The sequence below is a fragment of the Globicephala melas genome, chromosome 18 (genome assembly GCF_963455315.2).
Source record: "Globicephala melas chromosome 18, mGloMel1.2, whole genome shotgun sequence".
NCBI lineage: Eukaryota > Metazoa > Chordata > Mammalia > Artiodactyla > Delphinidae > Globicephala > Globicephala melas.
The window spans coordinates 74,950,001-74,976,651 of NC_083331.1; the positions used below are offsets into that span (position 1 = coordinate 74,950,001).

The 26,651-nt window shown below is 40.9% G+C and overlaps 1 protein-coding gene across 3 annotated transcripts in view; it reads left to right on the forward strand.

Annotated features, from left to right (window-relative positions):
• The window catches only part of TNFSF13B (TNF superfamily member 13b), an 82,172-nt gene that overhangs the window by 23,116 nt on the left and 32,405 nt on the right, over positions 1 to 26,651 (forward strand). For 2 of the 3 annotated variants that reach the window (XM_060288006.2, XM_060288007.2), the window contains exons 1-2: positions 24,238 to 24,717; positions 24,796 to 24,883. In XM_060288006.2, coding sequence (XP_060143989.1) covers positions 24,388 to 24,717; positions 24,796 to 24,883 — 418 coding nt within the window. In that variant the 5' untranslated portion in view covers positions 24,238 to 24,387. Of the gene's footprint in view, positions 1 to 21,833; positions 22,138 to 24,237; positions 24,718 to 24,795; positions 24,884 to 26,651 lie in introns of those variants that run through there. The other variant, XM_030856770.3, reaches the window with a different exon arrangement.

Here is a 26,651-nt window from a genome sequence, read left to right on the forward strand (position 1 = left end):
CAATGCAATCCCTATCAAACTACCACTGGCATTTTTCACAGAACTAGAACAAAAAATGTCACAAGTTGTATGGAAACACAAAAGACCCCAAATAGCCAAAGAAATCTTGCGAAAGAAAAACAGAGCTGGAGGAATCAGGCTCCCGGACTTCAGACTACACTACAAAGCTGCAGTAATCAAGACAATATGGTAGTGGCACAAAAACAGAATTATAGATCAATGGAACAGGATAGAAAGCCCAGAGATAAACCCATGCACATATGGTCACCTTATTTTTCATAAAGGAGGCAAGAATATACAATGGAGAAATGACAGCCTCTTTAATAAGTGGTGCGGGGGAAACTGGACAGGTACATGTAAAAGAATGAAATTAGAACACTCCCTAACACCATACACAAAAATAAACTCAAAATGGATGAAAGACCTAAATGTAAGGCCAGACACTACAAAACTCTTAGAGGAAAATATAGGCAGAACGCTCTATGACACCTAAATGTAAGGCCAGACACTACAAAACTCTTAGAGGAAAACATAGGCAGAACGCTCTATGATATAAAGCAAGATCCTTTTTGACCCACCTTCTAGAGAAATGGAAATAAAAACAAAAATAAACAAATGGGACCTAATGAAACTTAAAAGCTTTTGAACAGCAAAGGAAAGCATAAACAAGACGAAAAGACAACCCTCAGAGTGGGAGAAAATATTTGCAAATGAGGCAACTGACAAAGGATTAATCTCCAAAATTTACAAGCAGCTCATGCAGCTCAATATCAAAAAAACAAACCACCCAACCCAAAAATGGGCAGAAGACATAAATAGACATATTTCCAAAGAAGATACACAGATTGCCAACAAACACATGAAAGAATGCTCAACATCCTTAATCATTAGAGAAATGCAAATCAAAACTACAATGAGGTATCACCTCACACCTGTCAGAATGGCCATCATCAAAAAATCTACAAACAATGGATGCTGGAGAGGGTGTGGAGAAAAGGGAACCCTCTTGCACTGATGGCGGGAATGTAAATTGATACAGCCACTATGGAGAACAGTATGGAGGTTCCTTAAAAAACTAAAAATAGAACTACCATACGACCCAGCAATCCCACTACTGGGCATATACCCTGAGAAAACCATAATTCAAAAAGAGTCATGTATCACAGTGTTCATTGCAGCACTATTTACAATAGCCAGGACATGGAACGACCCTAAATGTCCATCGACAGATGAATGGATAAAGAAGATGTGGCACATTTATACAATGGAATATTACTCAGCCATAAAAAGAAATGAAACTGAGTTATTTCTAGTGAGGTGGATCGACCTAGAGTCTGTCATACAGAGTGAAGTAAGTCAGAAAGAGAAAAACAAATACACACACACACATATATATATATATTCCATATATATATGGAATCTAGAAAAAAAAATAGTTCTGAAGAACCTAGGGGCAGGACAGGAATAAAGATGCAGATGTAGAGAATGGACTTGAGGACACGGAGAGGGGGAAGCGTAAGCTGGGATGAAGTGAGAGAGTGGCATGGACATATATACACTCCCAAATGTAAAGTAGATAGCTCGTGGGAAGCAGCCACATAGCACAGGGAGGTCAGCTCGGTGCTTTGTGTCCACCTAGAGAGGTGGGATAGGGAGGGTGGGAGGAGACACAAGAGGGAGGAGATATGGTAATATGTGTATATGTATAGCTGATTCACTTTGTTATACAGCAGAAACTAACACATCATTGTAAAGCAATTATACTCCAAGAAAGATGTAAAAAAAAAAAAAAATGATGGCCATACTCCCCAGTTTGATCAATGGATCAAAACACTCCCTATTAAGCCTGTCTCTTTTTTTTGCAGAAGTTAACAAGCTGATCTTAAAATTCATGCATAAATGCAAGGATCTAGAATAGCTAGAACGATCTTTTAAAGAAGAACATGGTCAGGGGTCTCATATATCCTGATTTTAAAACTTGCTAGAAAGGTATAATGGTCAAGACATACAGGCATGAGGATAGACGTATAAATCAATGGCCTACAGTTGAAAATCCATAAATAAATATATATTTACAGTTAACTGATATTTGACAAAAGTGCCAAGATAATTCATTGTTGAAAGGACAGTCTTTTAGCAAATGGTGTTGTGTCAACTGGATATTCACATGCATATGAATGAATTTGGACTCCTACATCTTACCATATAAAAAATTAATTAAAAAGGGAGTAAAGACTCATGTGTAAGAGCTACAGCTGTAAAACTCTTGGTAGAAAACGTAGCCACATCTTTGCGACCTTAGATTAGACAGTGGTTTCTTGGTATGACACAAAAAGCACAAAGGACAAAAGAAAAAAAATAGATTAATAGGGCTTAATTTAAAAAAATATTCCTCAAAGGACATTATACATTATCAAGAGAGTGAAAAACAACTTATAAAAAAGGGGGAAAATATTTGCAAATCGTATATCTGATAAGGAACTTGTTTCCAGAATATGAAGAACGCTTACAACTCAACGATATAAAGACAAACAACCCAATTTAAAAATGGGCAAAGGCACATTCTCCAAGGAAGACATACAGGTGGCCAATAAGCACATAAAGAGATGTTCACTGTCATTAATAATAAGGGAAGTGCAAATCAAAACTACAATGAGACACTTCTTCATATCCAGTAAGACGGGTATAATCAAAGAGACAGAAAACAATGTGTCAGCGAGTGTCAGCGAGGATGTGGAGAAATTTTGAACACTCACATTGCTGGTGGGAATGAAAAATGGAGTAGCCACTTTGGAAAACATCTAGCAGTTTTTAAAATGTTGAAAATGGAGTAGCATATGTCCAGGATCTGCATGACTGGGTATGTATCTAAGAGAATTGAAAATATATGTTCATACAAAAACTAGTACATGAATGTTCATAGCAGCATCCTTCGTAACAGCAAAAGAGTGGAAACAATCCAATAACTAATGATTGAATAAATAACATGTGATGAATCCTACAATGTAATGTTGTTCAGCAATGAAAAGAAATGAAATTCTGATAGATGCTACACATAGACAAACCTTGAAAACATGCAAAGTGAAAGAAGCCAGTCACAAAGGACTATTCGTTTGCAAAGTCCAAAATAGGCAACTCCATTGATATAGAAGGTAGATTAGTGGCTGGCTGAGTGTAGGGGTATTGGGTGAGGGGGAATGGGGAGTGACTGTTCATGGATATAGAGTTTCTTTTGGGGAAGATGATAATGTTCTAAAATTGTTGTGATCAATCTATCACAACTCTGTGAAAATACTGAAAATCATTGAATTGTACCTTTAAATGCATGAATAGTGTTGCATGTAAATTATATTCAGTAAAGCTGTTATAATAGGTGAGACTAGGAATATTCTAAGTAGAAACTCTTGGATTTAAATGATGGTAGTGGATCTCGAGAGAAGTGGATGGATTCAAGATACACTTGGTGTGTAAGCGATTGTCAGAGGTGCAGAAGACTGTAGAATGAATACATCTATATCTCTGCCTTTCATACCTGGTTGATTAAAAGAACCCAAGAATGTTCTGGGAGAAATATCAGGAGTTCAAGTTAAATTCGTAATGAGTTTGAGGTGTCTCCTGAAGAAGGTGTGAGCAGTCTTCATCCTTTTCAGCTGCCTAGCACCTGCCCTTTGCTTTGGCAAATGTTCCATCCGATGGGTCAGAGCTGGATGCTCCTCTTGTAGCTGTGATGACCCAGACTTGTCAACCAGGTAGAGGCTGGTGGTGTGGAAAAGGAAGGCCATTATCAAATCCATGCTAATGTGGCAGCAGCAGTGGAGCGCCAGCAACCAGATGCAGATTTCAGAGCGTCCAGCCCTATGCTTCTAGCAGTAGGTACCCAGAGCTATGACCGCAAGTGGTGGTCTGTGCCCAGCTGTAACAGCAGTGGTATTTTTAGGGGTTCACTTCTGTATCGTGATTGCGAGAGGTATATATATTCAATCCCCCAAACATGCTTAGGCATGATTCTCTAATTCTTTCCATAGATTCTGCAAGTTACTTTAAATCCTTTCAATGGAATCCTTTCTATCTGATTAGCTAGAGATGGTTTATGTTGCTTGCACCTAAGAGAAACCTGACTGGAATAACATCCAAAAGAAGATGCTGAAAAGGCCGTTAGCTTTGGGGAAAGAGATCGGAGATAAAGATACGAGTTTGAATAGCCATCAGTGATACTGTTGATATAAGAATTGGTGGTGCACAGCAGTGTGATTGTACCTAATGCACTGAACTGTTTATCAAAGGATGGATGAAATGGTACATTTTGTGTTATATGTCCACAATAAAAAAAAAAAAGAAGGAATGGATGAGAATGTTTAGGGCAAGAGTCTAAAAGGAAAGGAGAACGAAGGACCTAGGCTGAGGCATTTGAACCTTTAAAGGATAGGAGAAAGAGATATGTCCCTAGAGGAGAAAGAGAATGAGGTGTTTCATTCAGCTCTGCGGAGTAGCTGGCACTGGGTAGTCTGGAACAAGGTTTGTAGCCTTGTTCCAAATCTGAACGAATGAATGAGTTTACTCCTCAACTGGGGAGCTCCTGAGCTTGTTGAGTGTTAATTGCATCTTTAATTACACATGGGTTATAAAATTTGGTATATAGCATCATGGTGAAAAAGATTAGCAGTTGGGGTCATGGCATAGAACAGCTCCTTTTATTATAGTGCAGAGTCCACAGGAATCCAGGGTCCAGGACGGGGACTGGAAGACGCAGTACTGTTTACTCTGCACGTAATCAGAAGCAAGGCGCCATTGCCTGAAAACACTTTTATTCAGTCTTCACATACAGTCATATTCCCGACATACACTCTAATTCAGTTTATTGTTTCTCTGACAAGTGAGATTTCTTCATGAATGTGGGCCACGTTCTGCAGCTGTTATCAACAACCTTCACTACGATCGATTGCCACACCTTTCTTTACTTAGTAACATCCACTCCGCTAAGGTGGCAATAAAAATAATGACAAAGTTAAGTCTTATATTTTCTTTTTTCCCTTAGCTGGATACTTAGAGGTGGCAGAAGTGAACATATATATGTTTAGGATAAAGAGCAAGAAAGAGAGATGACGGCATTTAGGTTTAGATTTTCTGTTACTGTGAAATTTTAAGATTTGGAATTATAACCACTCATTGGCCAAGAGCAGATGAACAAGGCCGTTTTTGATAGTATTGACTCTGCTGCCTTTGTAGCAGCTGAGATACAGAGACAGACCAACACAGAGTTTCTGGCCTTTTGACTCTGTCCCATTGACTTCTCTACCTTTATTTCAGTACCACTCGCTTACCTATTAAAGCTTTCTAGAACGTTTTGAAATCGTTTCGTGTAAATCCTCAACATTTATTCTTTTTCAAGATTTTTTCACTATTCTAAATCATTTTCATTTCCATACGAATATTGAAATGTTATTTTCTTTAAAAAAAACCTTCAAATTGATGAACTGTTTGTTTGGGTCAAATAAATATCTTAAAAATATTCATCTTGAGGCGTTCTTTAAGTTCTCTCAGCATTCTTTTTAAATTCACAGTTTATCTTCAGATAATTTTAGACCTCTTCACGTGAAATTTGAGAACCTAAAAATGGTATGCTTATGTTCCTCCCCTTATTGCCTTTGTGCTATTTTGGTCATATATTTTGCTTCTGTATATGTTATAAATTTCACAACTGTAATTATTTTGTCATTAGTTATCTTTTTTTCTTGTGGTAAAAGTCACAAACATGAAATTTACCATCTTAATCATTATTGAGTATATGGTACGTTAGTGTTAACTATATGCTCTGTGCAATGGATCTCTAGATTCTTTTTCATCTTACAAAACTGAAACTCTCTACCTTTTGAACAACTTCCATTTCGCCGTTCCCCAAGCCCCTGGCAACTATAATTCTACTTTCTGTTTCTTTGAATTTGACTACTTTACATACTCCATGTAAATGGAATCATGCAACATTTGTCTCCTTGTGACTACTTCATTTAGCATAATGTCCTCAAGGTTCATCTGTGTTATAGCATAAAACAGGCTTTCCTTCTGTTTTAAGGCTGAATAGTATTCCATTGTATGTATACATCACATTTTCTTTATCCAGTCATCAGCCAGGTTGCTTCCACCTCTTGGCTATTGTGAATAATGCTGCAATGAAAATAGGTGTGCACATACCTCTTTGAAATCTTGTTTTCAATCCTTTGGGATATATACTAGGAAATAAGATGTGCTGGATGACATAGCAATTCTATTTTTAATTTTTCGAGGAACTTTCATACTGTTTTCCATACTACCTGCACCATTTTACATTCCCACCAACAGAGCACAAGGGTACCAATTTCTCTGTATCCTTGCCAACACTTTACTTTCTTTTTTCTTAATAGTGACCATTGTAACGGATGTGAGGTGGTACCTCATTGTGGTTTTGATTTGCATTTCCCTGATGATTAGTGATGTTGAGCATCTTTTCATGTGCTTGTTGACCATTTACAAATTATCTTCTTTGGAGACAGGTCTATTCAAGTCCTCTGCTGATTATTAAAGCAGGTTATGGGAGGATTTTTGTTGTTGAGTTGTAGATTTTTACGTATCCTGGATACTAATTCCTTATCAGATCTGTGGTTTGCAATATTTTCTTCCATCCTGTAGATTGCTTTTTCGTTTTGTTCGTTGTTTCCTTTGCTATGCAGACATTTTTAAGTTTGACGTGGTTCCATTTGCTTTTGCTTTTTATGCCTGTTCTTTGGGTGCCGTATCTAAGAAATCATTGCCAAATCCAGTGTCGTGAAGTTTTTCCTGTATGATTTCTTCTAGGAGTTTATAGTTTCAGGTCTTACATTTAGGTATCTAATCAACTTTGAGTTGATTTTTGTATATGGTGTAATAGAAGGGCCCCATTTTATTGTTTTTCTTGTGGATATTCAGTTTTCCTAGCACCATTTGTTGAAGAGACTATCCCTTCCCCATTGTGTAGCCCCGAAAACTTTGTCAAAGATCGTTTGACCATAGAAGTGAATGTTTATTTCTGTGCTGTCTCTTAAATGCTGTTCCACTGGTCCATGTGTCTGTTTTCATGCCAGTACCATACTGTAAATTTGTACTGTGTTTTAAAATCAGCAATTGTAAAGACTCTATAGTTTTTTGTTCGTTTTCCTGTGAAGACTCTAGTTTTATTTTTTGTCTTTCTTAAGATTGTTTTAGCTACTTGGAGTCCTTTGAGATTCCGTCTGAATTTTAAGATGGTTATTTCTATTTCTGTGAAAAATGCCATTGATAGTTCGGCATGGACTGCATTGAATCTGTAGATCGCTTTGAGTATTACGAATATTTTAACAATATTAACTCCTTTAACCCATGAACGTGGAATGTTTTTCTACTTATTTGTGTCTTGTTTGATTACTTTCAGCAGTGTTTTATAGTTTTCAGTGTACATGCCATTTACCTGCTTGGGTAAGTTTATTCCTAATTATTTTATTCTTTTTAATGCTATTGTAGATGGGAGTGTATTCTTAATTTCCTTTACAGACGGTTCATTGTTAGTGTATAAAAACACAACTGATTTTATATTCTGCAACTTTACTGAATTTATTTATTTTAACAATATTTTTGTGGAATCTTAGGGTTTTGTCCATATAAGATCATGTCATCTGTAAACAGACAGTTTTACTTCTTCCCTTCCAATTGGGAAGGCTTTTATTTCTTCTGTTTGCCTAATTGCTCTAGTTAGGACTCCCAGTACGGTTTTGAACAGAAGCATCAAAAATGGGCATTCTGGCCTTGTTACTAAGAGGGAAAGTTTTCAGTTTTTCACCGTTGAGTATGATGTTAGCTGTGGGCTTTTTAAAAAAATTTATTGAAGCATAGCTGATTTACAATGTTGTGTTCAGTTTTGCTGTACAGCAAAGTGATTCAGTTATATCAATACATATATGTATATTCTTTTTCATATTATTTTCCATTATGATTTATCACAGGGTATTGAACAGAGTTCCCTGTGCGGTACAGTAGGACCTTGTTGTTTATCCATCCTATATATAATAGTTTGCACCTGCTAATCCCACACTCCCAATCCTTCCCTCCCCCACCCCTGTCCCCGTCAGCAACCACAAGTCTGTTCTCTGTCTATAGGTCTATTTCTGTTTTGTATATAAGTTCATTTGTATCATTTTCTTTTAGATTCCACATATAAGTGATACCATGTGATATTTGTCTTTCTCTAAGTGACTTACTTCACTTAGTATGACAATCTCTAGGTCCTTATGTAACAACCTAAATGGGAAAAGAATTTGAAAAAAGAAAAAATACATGTATATGTATAAACTGAATCACTTTGCTGTACACCTGAAACTGTCACAACACAGTTAATCAACTATACTCCAGTATAAAATAAAAAGTTAAAAAAAATCTCTAGGTCCATCCATGTTCCTGCAAATGGCATTATTTCATTCTTTTCTATGGTGGAGTAATATTCCATTGTATATATGTATACAACATTTTTATCCATTCACCTGTTGATGGACATTTGTTTCCATGTCTTGGCTATTGTAAATAGTGCTGCTGTTTACACTGGGGTGTAAACAGACACTGGGGTGCAGATGCCTTTTTGAATTAGAGTTTTCTCTGGATATATGCCCAGGAGAGGGATTGCTGGATCATACGGCAACTCTATTTTTATTTTCTTGAGGAAACTCCATACTCTTCTCCATAGTGGCTGCACCAGTTTACATTCCCACCAGCAGTGTAGGAGGGCTCCCTTTTCTCCACACCCTCACCAGCATTTATTATTTATAGACTTTTTTTTTTGGCTGTGCCATGTGGCTTGTGGGATTTTAGTTCCCCAACCAGGGATCGAATCCGGGTCCTCAGCAGTGAGAACACAGAGTCCTAACCATTGGACTGCCTGTTTGTAGACTTTTTAATGATGGCCATTCTGAGCAGTGTGAGGTGGTACCTCATTATAGTTTTGATTTGCATTTCTCTAAAGATTAGCTGTGGGCTTTTCATATATGCCTTTCATTATGTTGAGGTAATTTCCTTCTATTTCTAGTTTGTTGAATGTTTTCAGTCATGAAAGAGTGTTGAATTTTGTAAGATGCCAACAGAAGCAGACCCTGCCATGACCATTTGATCAAAGAATCAATGAATGAAGCTTCTCTTTGGCTGTTCTAGAGTCACATGGTCTCATATCTCTGCTTCCTCTTAGCAGATCGACTTCTGCTCTGCTTGGACTTAGCCCATAATTGGTGTCACCAAAGACGCCTGCAACTCCCAGCCCCGTTATTGGGCTATGCATGGGGCAGATGGTCCAAGAAGGGGATGTGAAAAAGGAAGGAGGGCCAATTAGCATCTTTAGTACTAGTTTATTTCTTTGGAATGTATGAGTTCTGGGAGGATTTGTTGGTTATTATATTTTAAATCACAAGAATTTAATTTTTAGTGAAATTAGTATAGAATTAGGACTTTCTACTCCAGAGGTAGCTGGAATAACAGTTTAATTTGGTGTCAGTTTATAAACAATACACTGTTTTGTTTTTCAAGTTTAACAGGAACAAGATTTAAATAATTGATAAAATCTCATGCTGGCAAGAGCACAAGGAAGTGTTGCCAGCAGGATTGTGAATTGCTACACTTTGGAGACCAGATTGCATACATCTATGAAACATTAAGCTTTGTTTCATCACTTTTTTAAAAATTTTATTTATTTGTTTATGGCTGCGTTGGGTCTTCGTTGCTGTGCGCGGGCTTTCTCTAGTTGCAGTGAGCAGGGGCTACTCTTCGTTGTGGTGCACGGGCTTCTCATTGCGGTGGCTTCTCTTGTTGCAGAGCATGGGCTCTAGGTGCCTGGGCTTCAGGAATTGTGGCTCACGGGCTCTGGAGCTCAGGCTTAGTAGTAGTGGTGCACGGGCTTAGTTGCTCCGCGGCATGTGGGATCTTCCTGGACCAGGGCTCGAACCCATGTCCCCTGCATTGGCAGGCGGATTCCTTTTTTTTTTTTTTTGCAGTACGCGGGCCTCTCACTGCTGTGGCCTCTCCCGCTGCGGAGCACAGGCTCCGGACGCGCAGGCCCAGCGGCCACGGCTCACGGGCCCAGCCACTCCGCGGCATAGTGGGATCCTCCCGGACCGGGGCACGAACCCGCATCCCCTGCATCGGCAGGCGGGCTCTCAACCACTGCGCCACCAGGAAAGCCCCGGCAGGCGGATTCTTAACCACTGCTCCACTAGGGAACCCCCTGTTTTATCACTTTTAATCCAGTTTTCACTTTGGGAAATCTATCCTAAAAATATAATTAGATGAGACCATGTGTAAAATTATATACCAAATGCATTTATTTGGTAGTAGCCAAAACAAAGAAGCAAACAAACAAAAACCCTGAAAAATAGCTTGAAATTCCATCAGTGAGAAATAATAAAATAAGTTATAAAAGGAATTAAAATCTATATTTTTGATCTGGAAAAATACCTTTGATATATTTTATTGAAGAAAATCTGTTGCAGTGTAATGTGAACAGTATTAGTCCATTAGAAAGATATAGATATAATAATATGTATGTGTTTGTGTATATATGTATACATATAAAGAGAGTGGTGTTGGTATAAAAGTTGTTTGTATATGCTATCTGACTGTTTATATATTATACACAGTACATGCATTAAACTGTTGGTATTAATTACATATCAGGGAAAGATTGCTACAGAGGGGAGAAGGCAGGAAGAGATCATTAGTTGGTATAGAACTCAAAATTGTTTGACTTATACTTAGCATGCATTATATTGACAAAGTATAAGTGAAATAATTCTTAATAAAAAGGAACCTTTGGGGACTTCCCTGGTGGTGCAGTGGTTAAGAATCCGCCCACCAATGCAGGGGACAGGGGTTCGAGTCACAACTACTGAGCCTGTGCTCTGGAGCCCGCGAAGCCCCAACTACTGATCCCGAGTGCCACAACTACTGAAGCCCGCGTGCCTAGAGCCCATGCTCTGCAACAAGGGAAGCCACCGCAATGAGAAGCCTGCGCAGTGCAACGAAGAGTAGCCCCCGCTCACCGCAACTAGAGAAAGCCCTGCGTGCAGCAATGGAGACCCAACGTACCTTGGACAAAAGTGTGGGTTGTCATGTACTTAACACTGAAAAGATAAAGGAGAGTTTGTATATGATAGCTTTAATAACTTCCCCCTCCTCCTAGATCGTCAGCTGTAGCAAATATGCTTATACTTGTGAATCTCTAGATTCTCTGCATGTTAGAGGCACCTATCACCCAGGTAGATGTTACTACGAGAGCAGGTCTCAGACTGAATTCCTGTTCGTGCACAGACTCTAATTCACAGCCAGCGTGACACATTGGATAGAGGGGAAGAGGTTCTTTTCTCTGTCCTCTGCTCCTTCTAACACCTTGTATCAATGGGTCACTCCAACGTTATTTTTTTATTTTTTTGCGGTACCCGGGCCTCTCACTGTGTGGCCTCTCCCGTTGCGGAGCACAGGCTCCGGACGCGCAGGCTCAGCGGCCATGGCTCACGGGCCCAGCCGCTCCGCAGCATGTGGGATCTTCCCGTTCCGGGGCACGAACCTGTGTCCCCTGCATCGGCAGGCGGACTCTCAACCACTGCACCACCAGGGGAGCCCCACTCCAGCGTTCTTTGATAACGCTTTTGAGACAGGAGCAGCATGCTCTGTGGGTCAGCAGCTTAGCAGGATTTCTCTTGAAATAGAGAGACGCAAGGTTAGCAGGATCCATACTGCTGGGGCACCGTGGATGGCTGGGCTCGCCAGCTTCTTATCCGAGGACGTGCAAAGGCCGTGGGCCCTGCCGTACCAGGACTCACTAACACATATCTTGTAGTCCACTGATTTTGCCAATTAAGGATAATCTCTGACAATCTTTATGTTTCTTACCAAACCTAAGATGTAATACGGACGAGCTAACTCTTTACAATAATTACTCAACCTCTATTAACTAATTCTAATTAATTCACATATAGCACATTTGCCATACTGAGGTGTAAACAAATTACCAGAAATCCGAATGTATTGTCAACTGAAGACATGCTGATGAGATTTTGATATGGAAGAATGTTGAAATAATGTGAAATAGGGCAAAATAGCTGAAATGTTTATATATATATATTCCATTAATAAACAACTGCACACTTAGATAAACTAGCCTAAATTATTGATTGATTTATAGCCTAAATTATAATTATTGATTATATATAATTATACTATATATTGTATATAATGTACATAATATATAATAATATAATGGATATTATTTGTTTCATTAATTGTTTAAATGAATGGAGCATTTATAGTGTGTTCTGTCACTGTACTGTATTTTGGTTCCCTAAAGGCAAGCAAAACAGACACAGCTTCTGCCTTCATGGAATTTGGGAGATGAACAGTTAACAGGTAAATAAATATATACACATGCAGTACAAATAGTACATGTTATAATTAGAAAGAATAGATTTCTCTGAAAGAGAATGACTTCCTTGTACTTGGGAGGAGGAAAGATCATGTTTCCTTGTTTTTCTACATCAAATTAAATCTGACTCAGCCTTCACTCATCTTCCTGGCTGGATTGTTAATCTTGGTGATCAAGATGGTTCTGCTGTCAGGGTCCCCTAATCTCTTTCTTGAGACGGTTCTAGAGCCATTTGACTTATGGGATCTGAGACAGTTGGAGCAGTGCCTCAGGTTTTCAATATAATATGGTAACTGCTGGCTATTTAAATCTTGTTGGGTCTTTCTACTCCAGAGTTTGTTCTAAGGCGGCATCGTTCCTTCCACACCAGGCTCAGCCACGAGTCTATTTTCCACGGCTCCTAGGGACACTGTGTGTCTCTGGCCCTCACACAGACCCCCCATCAGAGGCCCTGCAGGTGGCAGATGCGGGTTTCCCTACTTGGCGGAAACTACCCCCTTTCCAGTCTCTGTCCTGAGTGCCGTTCTGTTGGAAACTGACGAAGATGCTGCATGATTTAAAAATCCAGAATCAGCAGAGCAGGTGATGGGCATAGATTCTGAAGGATAAGAGTACAAAGAAGCTGACCTGCCTTCTGGGAGAAAGGGCAGAAGCAAGAGAAAGTTTCATGAGAGCTCACACATCCTACTTTTTAGAAAAAGGACTGTTATGTATGTGGACGAAAGACAGAGGGGCCGCCTCCAATGTCTTCTTTTCACAGAACTTGTAAATAGAAAAAGGTGATTGACCTTTTGTTCCATTTGTGGGGTTACAAAGTTTTCATGCGTACGGAGCTATTGAGACAGTGGTAAAATGGATAACCGTTCACTTGTCACTTAGATTCAGAATTTGCTCATGTTTTTCTCCATATTTGCTTCACCTGTCAGTCTGTTACATCCATCAGATATCTATTATTTTACGTTGAACTATTTCAGAGTAAGTTGCAGGTACGATGACACTTTACCCATAAATACTACTGGATGCATCACCTAAGAATAAGGGTGTTCTCCTACGGAAGCACAATACCACTGTGACACCTAAGATACTTAACAACAAAGTAGCCAATCTGTATTCAGCTCCCCTCAATCTCTCCCCAAATTTCTTTGAGCTTGTTTATTTTTATTTTTTTTGATCCAGGATCTTCATCTGGTTATACATTGCGTTTGGATTTTCTGTTTTATATTATAGAACAAACAATAATAGATTAAACATATGCAAAGTCTCCTTAAAAAGTAGAATGTTTCATGGCACAAGACTAACAAATCCAAGAGGAAAACAGTGTCTCAGTTAGAGAGGAGTGGTCAGGAATGGGGCATGAAAAGTGGAAGTCACATTAGCAGTAAGTCTCCCACATGGCGGAGGAGACTGTGACCTAGAGAGTGGGATGTAAGGGCAGGTGTGTCCTTGTAGACAGTGTAGGTTTATTTTGCTAACATGGGTTGATAACAGTAACTGTGAAATTAATCCAAGAAATCTCCTGCTCAATTCCAAAACCTGTGCTTCTAATGTTGCTTCACTAGTGTATTTACACATGAATATCTGAGCATATTTGAGAAAATTTGCTGATCAATAAACAAGAACTGTATCTATAGTTTTTTTTCACATTGTTAATAGGTTAGCTTCTAAACGATTTTTTTAAATGATTTAGAAAATATTTATATTGGTCTTTGATCGGTTCCTGGTGCAGAGTTCCTAAAGCCTTTGGAATATCCTAGGTGATAGTAGTGTCTTTTGTTCTAATGAGGAGACTCTTGGTCACTGAATGAAGGGTGGTCACCAAAAAGACCAAGCCATGGTTAGAAGTTTGGAATTTTCAACCCCACTTTTCATTCTCCAGAGATGGGGCTGGAGCTGGAGTTAATGAGCAATCATGCCTGGTGAAGCTTGCAGGAAAGTTCCAGAAGTGTGGGGTTGGTGGCTACCTGGAGGTGCTGGGAGCATGGCGTCCTGGAGAGGGTGTGGAAGCAAGGTGCCACTTCCCACACGCCTCTTCTGTCTGCCTGTTCATATGTACCCTTTATCGCATCCTTTGATAACAAATTGGTAAACACTAATTAAACCATTTTCTTGAGTTCTGTGGGCAAATTAATCAAACCCAAGGATCGGGTCGTGGGTTCCTCTGATTTATAGCCAGGCTATCAGATGCACGGTGACAACCTGGACTTGTGGTTGCCATCTGAAGTGGGCTGGAGTTAGTCTTGTGGGACTGAGCCCTCAGCCTGTGGAACCTAAGACGAACTCCAGATAGATGTGTCAGAATTGAATTAAACTCTAGGACAGCCAGCCGGCCTCACAGAGGAGCGCCCACACTTTTGGTGTCAGAAGAGTTGAGAGATTGGTAGTGGTGTGACGGTGAAAAGATACATAGAAAGATAAAACAAACGGAAAACGAAATTAAAAAAGAAAAAAAATACATAGGAGGAAGATTGAGGTTTTCTTTACAAGCCTATTTGAGGAGATGTGCCAGTCAACGCACAAGAACTGTCTGTAGTTTTATTTCACATTGTAGATAAGTTAGCATTTGTGTTATTTTTTATTTATTTTTTTTTTTTGCGGTACGCGGGCCTCTCACCGCTGTGGCCTCTCCCGTTGCGGAGCACAGGCTCCGGACGCGCAGGCTCAGCGGCCATGGCTCACGGGCCCAGCCGCTCTGCGGCATGTGGGATCTTCCCGGACCGGGGCACGAACCCGTGTCCCCTGCATCGGCAGGCAGACTCTCAACCACTGCGCCATCAGGGAAGCCCTGTGTTATTTTTTAAAGTAAACTTTAAAGACCTTTAAAAAATGTCCATTGTTCATCACTAATCAGGGAAATGGAAATCAAATCCACAATGACATATCACTTCACTTCTGTTGGATGGCTACTATCAAAAAACAGACAATAAGAAGTATTGTCGGGGATGTGGAGAAACTGGAACCTTGAGCACTTTGATGGACATGTATCAATAAAATGGGTGCAGCCGCTACAGAAAACAGTATGGAGGTTCCACAAAAAATTAAAAATAGAATTAACATGTGATTCAGCAACTCCACTTCTGTGTATTTGTCCAAAGGTATTGAAAGCAGGATCTCAAAGAGATTTTGCACACTCATATCCATAGCAACATTATTCACGGTAGCTAAGATGTGGAAGCAACCCAAACTGATCATTGAGAAACCCAAGTTGATTAGCATCCATCATCGATGGATGAATAGATAAACAGAATGTGGTATTATATTAATCAGTGTTTTCCAGAACCAACAGGATGCGTAAATATACATGTATTCCAGTATGTGTGTGTGTGTGTACACACACACACACACACACATACATACATACATATTCCAGTACAGGTCTGAAGTCCTGAGAACCAGGGGATCTGGTATTGTAGGTTCCACTATGAAAGTTAGCAGCCTCAAGACCCCAGAAGAGCCAGTGTTTCAGTTCAAGTCTTGAGGCAGGAAAAGACACGTGTCCCCCTTAACAGGCAGGAGGAGTTCATTCTTACTCAAGGGGAAGTCAGCCTCTTTGTTTTCTTCAGGCCTTCGATGGATTGGATGAGGGCTGCCTACATTACTATCACAGGCAAACATACGTACATTGGAATATTATTCAGCACTGAAAAAGAATGGAATTCTGACACATGCCGTCCCATGGATGAACCTTGAGGACATAATGCTAAGTGAAATAAGCCCGTGACAGAAAGACAAATATTGTATGATTCCACCTATATGAGTATCTGGAATAGTCAAAATTATTGAGATAGGAAGTGGAATGGTGGTGACCAGGGCCTGAGGGAGGGGAAAGGGAGTTCTTAGTTCAATGGGTATGGACGTTCATTTTTGCAAGATGAAAAAGTTCTGGAGAAAGATGGTGGTGATGGTTGCACAACAGGGTAAATGCACTTAACACTACTGAATTGTACCCTAAAAGTGGTTAAGATGGTAGATTTTATGGCATGTGTTTTTAAACCACAATTTGAAAAAAAAAAAAAATCTAGGGCCACAGGAGACACTGTAGACAAAGGACAGTCCTGGGAATCAAAATGCCTTTCTCTGTACTGATTAGAGTGGAAGAGACCTGAAAGAGAAGTGAATTCCACAGAGGAATGAGATGAAACCCAAGGGTGAAGGGACCAAACCTAGACACGCAGCTGTAATCAGGACCCAGATTTTCCGAGTGTGGCCGGGGCTTTGTCCGCCATGCACTGCCGCCTTCTGGAGCCTGAGATGACGTGTACAGTGCCTCCTGCAGTCCTCTTCGTGTTGCAGATCCATGACCTACAGAAGTTTCCCCAAATGAGATATCTTTCCTTCTCTGGGATGGGGTGAGGATTATAAATTCAAAAGTTAACCATATTGGGACTTCCCTGGTGGTGCAGTGGTTAAGAAGCAGCCGCCAATGCAGGGGACACGGGTTTGATCCCTGGTCTGGGAAGATCCCACATGCTGTGGAGCAACTAAGCCTGTGTGCCACAACTACTGAGCCCGCATGCCACAACTACTGAAGCCTGTGCACCTAGAGCCCATGCTCTGCAAAGAGAGAAGGCACTGCAATGAGAAGCCCGCGCACCACAACGAGGTGTAGCCCCTGCTCTCCACAACTAGAGAAAAGCCCACGTGCAGCAACGAAGACCCAACAAAGCCAAAAATAAATAAAAAAATAAATAAATGTATTTTTAAAAAAAGTCAACCATATTAAAGAGAAGTTGAAAAGTGACTTCAAAAGGGTAACGTGGATACAAACGACTATATGTAAAATAAACAACAAGGACCTACTGTATAGCACAGGGAACTATATTCAGTATCCTGTAATAAACCACAATGGAAAAGAATCTGAAAAAGAATGTGTATATAGGTATAACTGAATCACTTTGCTGTACACCGGAAACTAGCACAACATTGTAAATCAACTACGCTTCAATTTAAAAAAAGGTAAGGTGATAAATTTTATGTTATGTGTATTTTAACACAATTTTTTTTAAATCGAAAAGATGTGGTACATATACAGTAGAATACTACTCACCCATGAGAAAGGGGGAAACTTGCCATTTGTGACAACATGGATGGACCTTGAGGGTATTATGCTAAGTGTGATAAGTCAGACCGATAAAGACAAATACTGTTTGCTTTCACTTACATGTGGAATATAAAAAACAAACAGACAAACAAAACAAAACAAAACTCAGATACAGAGAGCAGATTGGTGGTTATCAGAGGGAAAGGGGCTTGGGGGGGGGTGAAATGGGTGAAGGGGATCAATTGTACAGTAACAGATGCTAACTAGACTTACTGTGGTGATCACTTTGTAGCGCACACAAAGATTGAATTATGTTATACACCTGAAACTAACATAATGTCATATGCCAATTTTACCTCAATTAAAAAAACTCAAAAAGTGTCTACAGTTAATGGTTTAAGATTAGTGTTCTAAAATACTGAAGGATTTTAATAGTCACCAGCAGAGCCCAGTTTATACTTTATTTTATTTGACTTGTTATCCTTAGTTAATTATTACTAATACTGCTGGCTGATAAGTGATAGTGAAAATTTCACATGAATTTTGTACTGCATCGTGATCACTTCTCTTGAGTGTGGAAATACGAAAATGGGTCTGGATTGTGTTTAATTTTTGAAACTAGTAGAAACTCATTATTTAGTTTAAAATATGTAAACAGCTGTAGCTGTGAGATAACAGATTATGCTTTTGGTTAAAATTCTGGAAATCACCCTCTTTTTTTTATACCAGTGGTAGAAAAAAGAGGCTTATATTTAAAAGGAATAGACAAAAATCAGCAAATTCATTTTAAATGCAGTACATTCAGATGTAATTAACAATAAATGCAATTTATGAACTCTGACATATTAGACATGTTTTATGACACTTGACGATTATCTAATACAGCTTTTACAAAATTTCCTATAAAATTATATTTCTGTTGAGCAATCAGACTTGGTAATAAAACAATCTGAGATTAAGTGAGTCTTTATATTTTGAGTAGCAGGAAAACACAAGAAGAGAAGTTGCAGATTTCCAAGCCGCTCAGAGAGGGCTTCCCTGCTGGCGCAGTGGTTGACAGTCCGCCTTCCGATGCAGGGGACACGGGTTCGTGCCCCGGTCCGGGAGGATCCCACATGCCGCAGAGCAGCTGGGCCCGTGAGTCATGGCCGCTGGGCCTGTGCGTCCGGAGCCTGTGCTCCGCAACGGGAGAGGCCACGACAGTGAGAGGCCCGCGTACCGCAAAAAAAAAAAAAAAAAAAAAGTGACCATCCTTTCCTTTTTAATTCATCTATTAAACTGTTTCATTGGAAAATGATGGGGATCTCTTTTAGTTTCTAAGAAAACTTACTGCAGTTGAATTTTCTATTAATTTTTAGAACTCAAATTGTCCATCACCTCTGTTTTGCATGTTGGCAAGAGGATTCCTGTTTCTCTTTCCTTCTGTGCCTGTTCACCTCTCCTAAGCATCCTATCAGTTTTCTTTACTCACTCAACTGCTGGGAAACCAAGTCCTCTCCATCTGGATAAGCCGGCCTGGTGCCGGCAGAGAAGCTTGCCGTCTACTGATGAGACATGGGCGTTAGGGAGGCTTTCGTTTCCTCTCACCCCTTACGTTATCCCAGCTCCAGGGATGGGAGGAATACCTCCACTCACCTGGTTCCTCCATGCCGTCTCCAGGTCAAGGACACCTGGCACACTCATGGGGGGCTGATGGCCCCCACTGCCTGGGCCCACAGACTTCTGCTTTGCCATTTATTTGAAGATTCACTGAGACTCCAGTCCCAGACTCAATACTACCTAACCTTGCTTTGGGGGAAGAAGCCTCACATCATTTTTCTTGGTCTAAGAACTGTTAGAGCCCAACATCCAGCTGCCTATGGGTTCCTCTGTAGTTTGGCTCAAGAAAGATGGATAACTCAGAGCCTGTAGGAAGGAGAAGAAAAATGGATTCAGGCTGCATTTTTCTCAGAATACCCTGGGCTTCCTTTGGTTTTTCTTTAATTCGAGGTGATTCCCTCCTTACATGGTGACCCACAATTCTGATTTCCTATTTCCCTTCCTGAAGAGGTGACTGAATTTATTCTGGGTCCACATAGAAAAGACAGATCCCTTCAATACATCTCCACAGAATAACGCTTTTAAAGATGTTGTTTTCTTGTTTCCTAATTCCACTAAATAGTTGAAGTTATCAAAAAGTAACTTTAGAAATGGAAATAAGATTCTTCTTAGTGAATGAGCTAGTTTTTCCAGCAATAAATGCTAGATGAAATATAAAACAAAAATTTCTCTTTACATTGTAATTTTTAACATGAAGACATTTGGAAAAATTCGGGAAGAACATTCGAAACACACAGTTTTTGGGTTGTAGGAATATAAATATCCTCACGCTAGCAGAACTAGTTAGGATGTTTCGGGATCCATTAACGTCTACTCTTGTCTCAAATTGGCTTAAAGAATAAGGCAAAAGGATTACTCAGTATAAAACATCCCCAAATAGAGAACACGAAGAGTTGATTAATTCAGCAGTGCAATAGTGCAGTTAGAGACCCAGGTTTTCTTCCTACCCTCCACCTGTCGGCCTAGACAGCACAGCAGTTGGTAGATGGCCAGCACAGTTCTGTGTGGTCATATGTGAACATGTGGCAGTGCAGGAAGTATGTCTTTTTCTTGGGTTTCTCTTTAAAGATGATGAACTCTTTCTCATGAGCCCCCAAAGAGACCACCCCTCCCATCTGATTGTTAGAAACCTCTCTTATCCGTCCACTCTTAGCAATCAACGCTGATGCGGATGGAATCACCAGGACTGCGTTGCAGTGATTAGAATTGAAGCTTGCAGTGGGTCAGCATCCCACCAAAATGTCTATCTAAACAAAATCAGTTTCTAGATTTGGGGCAGGGAAGAGTCTGTTAAGATGGTAGAACAAGATTGGGCATACAGATGCGTCTGACTCCAGAGGCCATACGTCTCACCCCCATCATTTTACTTCTCACATTTAATAAGCAAAATTTCAAATAAATTATTAAAAACGTTTGCAAACTCTGCTTTATTCGTTTTTAAAGACAGAATTTCATAAGTAATGTTTCCTGCATGGATAGAATTAATCCTTTCTCCCAACATTTCTGAGATGGTCAAATCTGACCAGGTATTATTTGAGTGCCCTTCTGTGTCAGTGTGTATTGTCTGTGTCATGCATGTAAAGTAGAAAAATTAGTTGATGTATATGAAATAGACAGATGATCTGACACATATTCATCTTAATACTAATGAAAATATTCTCGTAAGTGTTATAAAGGTAAAGAATAACAAACTAAACTGCACTTTAATTGAAAATAGTATTAAACAGAAATTTCTTAAAAACACACACTTAAATAAACACTCAAGAGAATTAAATCTGAAAGCAGTTACACTGCAAATTGAGGACAATTCACAGATGAAACTGAATTCTTAGCGGCTTTTTTTTTCCCAAAACTGACAAAAATTAAGCTCCAGTAAATACATACACACTCCTCATTTGAATATAACTATTAAGAAATAAAAATCAGCATCGCAGGGACTGACATTATTTTTTGTATAAGAAATGACCAGTGTTGTCTATGTTTAAAATCACACCATTACTTCCTGGTTCAGTTTCACAGAGCAGATAGCACTTGGCCTTCCAACTCAAGTTTCACTATAATTATAATAGCAACTGACTGCATGTATATATTTCTACAAGGAAACAACATGATTTTTTCTGAAATTAATAATTATTTGCATCAAGCCATTTTCCATATTCTGAGCACCTGAGGAAGCCAGTTTTACCTAGGTCTATTTTTAGGTACATATGCATTTCTAGAAGAGCTGTTGTCTCCATGCTTGAGTTGTCCAAATCCTTATGAAAGACACTTTTTTCCTCAAAGAAATGGGTAAAGGATAGATTTCTCAAACCCGCCAATTCTTTATAGGATTGCTAAGCCAGAAGTTTAAAATTAAGCTTTCTGAATCTTTTTGAGGTTGTCACTATAAGAAGCAAGCCGTCAGAGTAGATGTTTGTTTTACGCTGTGTTTCATCCATCAGACAGACTCCTGACTTCAGTTCTTTTCAAATATACTCTCCCATGTTCCTATCTACTCTCTCCTGAATAGATGGGACAGGGAACGTGGGACTCCCTTTGTTTATTCAGTTTGTTTCAGCTCTGTTGCAGGAGGATGTTTTACACTCCAGTTGAGAAAAAAAAGTGGCTGAAAAGGAGCTGAACCGTGGAAGAGAAGTGTGGCTCAGGTCCAGCCCTAAATAAACATGAATGTGGTGAGCTAGTCAGTGACTATGGACGCGCTTGCTATCTGTTGAACAGAATTTCAGTTAAATTATTGTCACACCCTTTCCTCTGCAGGAAACAGATCCTTGATTGATGGAGTAATAACTTCCTTTTGTTCCTCTAATAAGAAATTCGAGAGCACATAAATGCCACTTCGTTTTCTACCTGTCTTCTGAGAAACTGCATCATGTGATGGCTGTGGAGGACATCACCCGGCCATGTCCAGTCTGGGCCAGCTGCCCTGCCGCCTTTGGTCGAGGGAGAACTAGCCCTCCTCTGCTGGGGCTGCCCGCTGGTGGTCCAAGACCAGCTCCTGGTTCCAAACTGGCCGCAGGCAGACTGCTCAGTGGCTCTCCCAGGAGAGCAGCTGAAGGCGAAGGTAATTCCCTAAAGCAAGTCATTCCCTCTCTCTTGAAAACTTTTATAGCAGAACACGGAGCGGAGTGGCCTGCCAGAAGGGGAAGAATGTCCACTCACAGAAAGAAGCGCTGGCTGCAGGTGTCCAGGGTGGAAAAGAGAGTAATTGGTTTCTAGCACTGCCTTGAATTCTTTTATTTCTCCATGTATTTAGGTACTAGGAAATGCACACACTTATAATCTGAGAGAGTTTCAATTACTTTCAGTCAGAAAGTAATCCCCAAACTAATCCTTTTGTAAAAAATTGAAATGTTACCTAGTATGTTTTACCGTGATGATCTGGAAACGAGGACTGTCACAAAGGAATTGTATTACAGTAAAGAGTCTGCACGCTTACTTATAGAAGACAACTTCCACCTGAGAACAGCTAACTGGGGGGACCACGGGAATCACTAAAACCTTTCTTTAAACAGAAAAAAATTTTAAAGTCATTTTGAAAGGTCTTGGAACTTGCAGATGCAAAGGAAAAAACAATCCCAAGAGGTAAAAATGAATAAGGTGGATGACATCGCACTTAGTGAGACAAGGACGAAACAGGCGGTCCTGGGAGGGAGCTCAGGAGACACCTGGTCAAGGTGACTATGTGCTCTTCTCCAGCAGCTGTGTGCAGCTGTGACCAGGGGACAGGTACAAAGACGTCTATTGCAGCACTGTTTGTAAGAATGAAAAAGATTCCATGGACTGAATAAATGAAACATTCCGTTCATAAAATGAAGGAATGAAATAGATTCCACATGATGAATGAATGGAATGAATGAAAAATGGGAACATCTTAAAGGTAGCTTGTTCTACATTCCTGTAAGTCTCCTTACAGCTCTCGGGGACAGTTATCACCCCATCCAACAGATGAGGACACAGAATCACAGGCGGGATTGGTGTCCTTACAGCCACGCCACGTCCAACAATAGAGATTTTTTTTAAAACTTAATTTATTTTTGGCTGTGTTGTGTCTTAGTTGCAGTGTGCGGGCTTCTCACTGCAGTGGCTTCTCTTGTTGCAGAGCACGGGCTCTAGGCGCGCAGACTTCATTAGTTGTGGCTCACGGGCTTAGTTGCTCTGCAGCATGTGGGATCTTCCTGGACCAGGGCTCGAACCCGTGTCCCCTGCATTGGCAGGCGGATTCTCAACCACTGCGCCACCAGGGAGGCCCCCAACAATAGAGATTTGAAACTAAATTCTGTCTGGGTCGAGTCGGGTCGTCTTGTATACAGGTTAGATTGGGGCAGAGTCGGCCTAATGTGGACGAGCAGATTAGCTGCTTTAGGGAAAGAGCAGTTAATGACGGGACCCAGGCATCTGGAGCTGAGCTAAGACCGATTCTCCCCCAAATGGTGTCAGACGGAGCAGGGACTTGCAGCTCCAGAGGTGGGGACGTCAGAGGTGGGACAGCTCCTGGGGACTGGCCATCCTGTGGGTGGCTGCCTCTCTAGCAGTGAGTCCCAGGAGGAAGAGGATTACTTAGAGTCCCTTTCAAAATGCATACACCTGCATATAGAGGATCCCCTGCACAGCTAATCTAAGTAGGTCCCCAAAATATAGGCACTTTCTTCTCATTCCATTACTAAGGTGATAGTGGGGACAGTACTCCCCGGCGGACTTTTATGCCTTGTCTAAGGACATTTCATTGTATTTCCCACTTAGAGACTGTTAGGAAATCACTCTCCAGCTGACTACAGTTCAATGCTGAAGTACTTAGCTTATCTGACCTTGGCATTCATTAATTTTATCACACCAGCAGGAACTTATTCGTATTCTTTTCCCCCTTCCCTACAAAGCCACGTGGCCCCAAGTGGACCCAGTTCTCTCCTAATGCCTGAGGGGGAGTTCCTTAAACACCTTCCTATCTTAAAAGTTGTCTGTAGTGTGCTGGTCCAAACCCCCAACTCCTTGCCGTTAGTAGATTTAAGGGGCCCTTTTGTGCATGAGTGTTCTGAGATGCCATTAAAATTCTTACAAAAACTGAAAGTGAAATGAGGAAGACTGATTGAGCAATCACATAGAAGGGCGAATGCCAGGAAGACCTATCATACAGTAGGGGCAGAGATGCGGCGGGGCAGAGAGAAGAAAATTCAGGAGAACTCTCCGGAGGGCGAGCGCCGAGCTGGGCCATGTAGTCAATGTAGGACATCAACAAACACAGATAACAGGAAATGATCCATTCTCTGTGGTCACTTATTCAAAGGGCCCGAACCTTCAAAGTTCAAGGAGGGAAATGGATGACTCCACAGGGGAGCAGTCACGCCTTTCTCGCCTTAAGACCAGAGACGAAATGAAACTGAAGGAGACAGTCTCCATCCTCCCCCAGAAGGAAAGCCCCTCTGTCCGCTTCTCCAAAGATGGAAAGCTGCTGGCCGTGACCCTGCTGCTGGCCCTGCTGTCCTGCTGCCTCACGGTGTTGTCCTTCTGCCGCCTGGCTTCCCTGCAAGCAGAGCTGGGAAGGCTCCGGGCGGAGCTGCGGGAGCTGCCCGGCGCCCCCCAGGCGGGAGCCGCAGCCCCCAGGGCCGCCCTGCGGGAGGCTGCAGCCGCCACCTCCGCCCTGAAAGTGAGTCTGCGGCAGCCCCAGCCCCACGCTCCCGCACCCAGACGCCCTGGCAATAACGGGGGCCTTTTCTCTTGGCAGGGGAGTTTTGCGCTACCAGCTCCCCGAGAAAGCAACTCCAGCCAAAGCAGCAGGAGTAAGCGTGGCCTGCAGGATGCAGAAGAAACAGGTATGTTGGGGGCACAGAAGCGGCTAGGAGTCAGGGATCCCAGTTCACAGGTGAGGAGCAGAGGGAAGCCAGACAGGACCTGGAAACTTGGACACTTGCCAGCTTGCCGTGCCAGCCGGGTGTGGCTCCAGGGAAAACCAAGCCCTGGCCGATGTGATAGGCCGACAGCACGTTTTGTCCTACGGTGAGCGGGTTTCGTGGGGAGAGGGATTTATCTGCGCGGCACTTTAAAAAAGGGGAAAGGGGCCCACATTTCCCCTCCAATAGATAGTTCACTCCTACGTCAGGAGCATCATCTGGCCGTGCAGGCACAAAGCACCACGTGCCAGTGTAGAATGAGCTTCTGTCAGAGAAGGGCAGCCAGACAGCATCTCCTGGGGGGCGTAGCCGCCGTGAAACCACGTGTAGATCACCCCGGAGGCAGGTGCGTGTTTGTGCTTCATTTGGTGTCTTGCTTTTTAAAAAAAAGCCTATTGTACACACACACTCACACACACACGGAGATTTTAATGCTTTTCTTTAACGTGTGCTTTTTCCTGGAGCTCCACACACGTTTATAGCCTCCTTGTAACAGTTCCTTAGCGATCGCTACCTTTCTTCCTGCTGCACGTGTCCCACAGAATTGTGTGCGTCCCGGACACCTCAGGTTTGGTGGGGCCTCCCAAGACGTGATTCAGCTCTAGTTCCTTCATCTCAAGGCTGAGAAAGAGCATTTGAATGGCGCTTACTAATATTGCAATTTAACAAATCCTTGGTGCTGTTTCCCTTTTATATTGAAGGAACCTTTTCTTGAGCCCCTAGAATGTGCCAGGCAGGCTTGTACTAGGAGAGGTATCGTCACACCTCCTGTTTCCTTTCATCTTCACGGTGAGTGTGAGGCAGACCCAACAGGTGTAATTATTTACATGTATTTGTACTTCTGAACAGAAGTGCATGAGAGACAGAATAGGTGTCCTATCACACCACACACACACACACACACACACACACACACACACACACAGGATGCTCCTTCTGTAAACTTATTTTTCACTAAATGCCTTATTCGTGGAAAAAATTCTTCCTCGTTTTATACAACTGTAAATTTTGTATCTGGTTATCATATCTTTGTGCCAATTATCAGAAACAATTGGGTTTAAAAATTTTAAAACTGGAAAACACTCATATTTTTACTATGCTTTAACACATCGATTATTTTCATGTTTTGCGTTTTATCGTCTATATTTTTTACATAATTGAAAAAATTCAGTGTATATACTGTGGTATATTTTTGTATTCACTTATTACACAATAAATGTGTTCCTTGTTTCTAAGTAATTCTCACACATCCATATTTATTTGTTATCATACAATTATTTATCATGATCATTTCCAATTTTTTTGATAGAATGGAACATGCCAAAATTTTTGTGCAGATCTCTTTGTTTCTGATGAATTTTATGCATATATTCAATATAATTTCCATACATGGAATGTCTGAGCCAAAGAGGATGAACATCTTTAGCACCCTTGCTACCTGTTGCCATACTGTTTTCAAAATGAATTACAAATGTATGTAGTCAGAAATGCAGTGTACAAGTTCTCCACATTCTTACAGCATTTTACCTTTAAAAATATATTTTGGCTAGTTTAGTAGTTGTAAAAGAATGCCTCATATTTAATTTTTTGCTTGCTTACAGATAAGAATTAACTTATTTCTGCATATTTTGATAACTTCTAATTTTATCTTCTACTAATTTTTATTTATAACTTCCCTCATTTGTCCTAT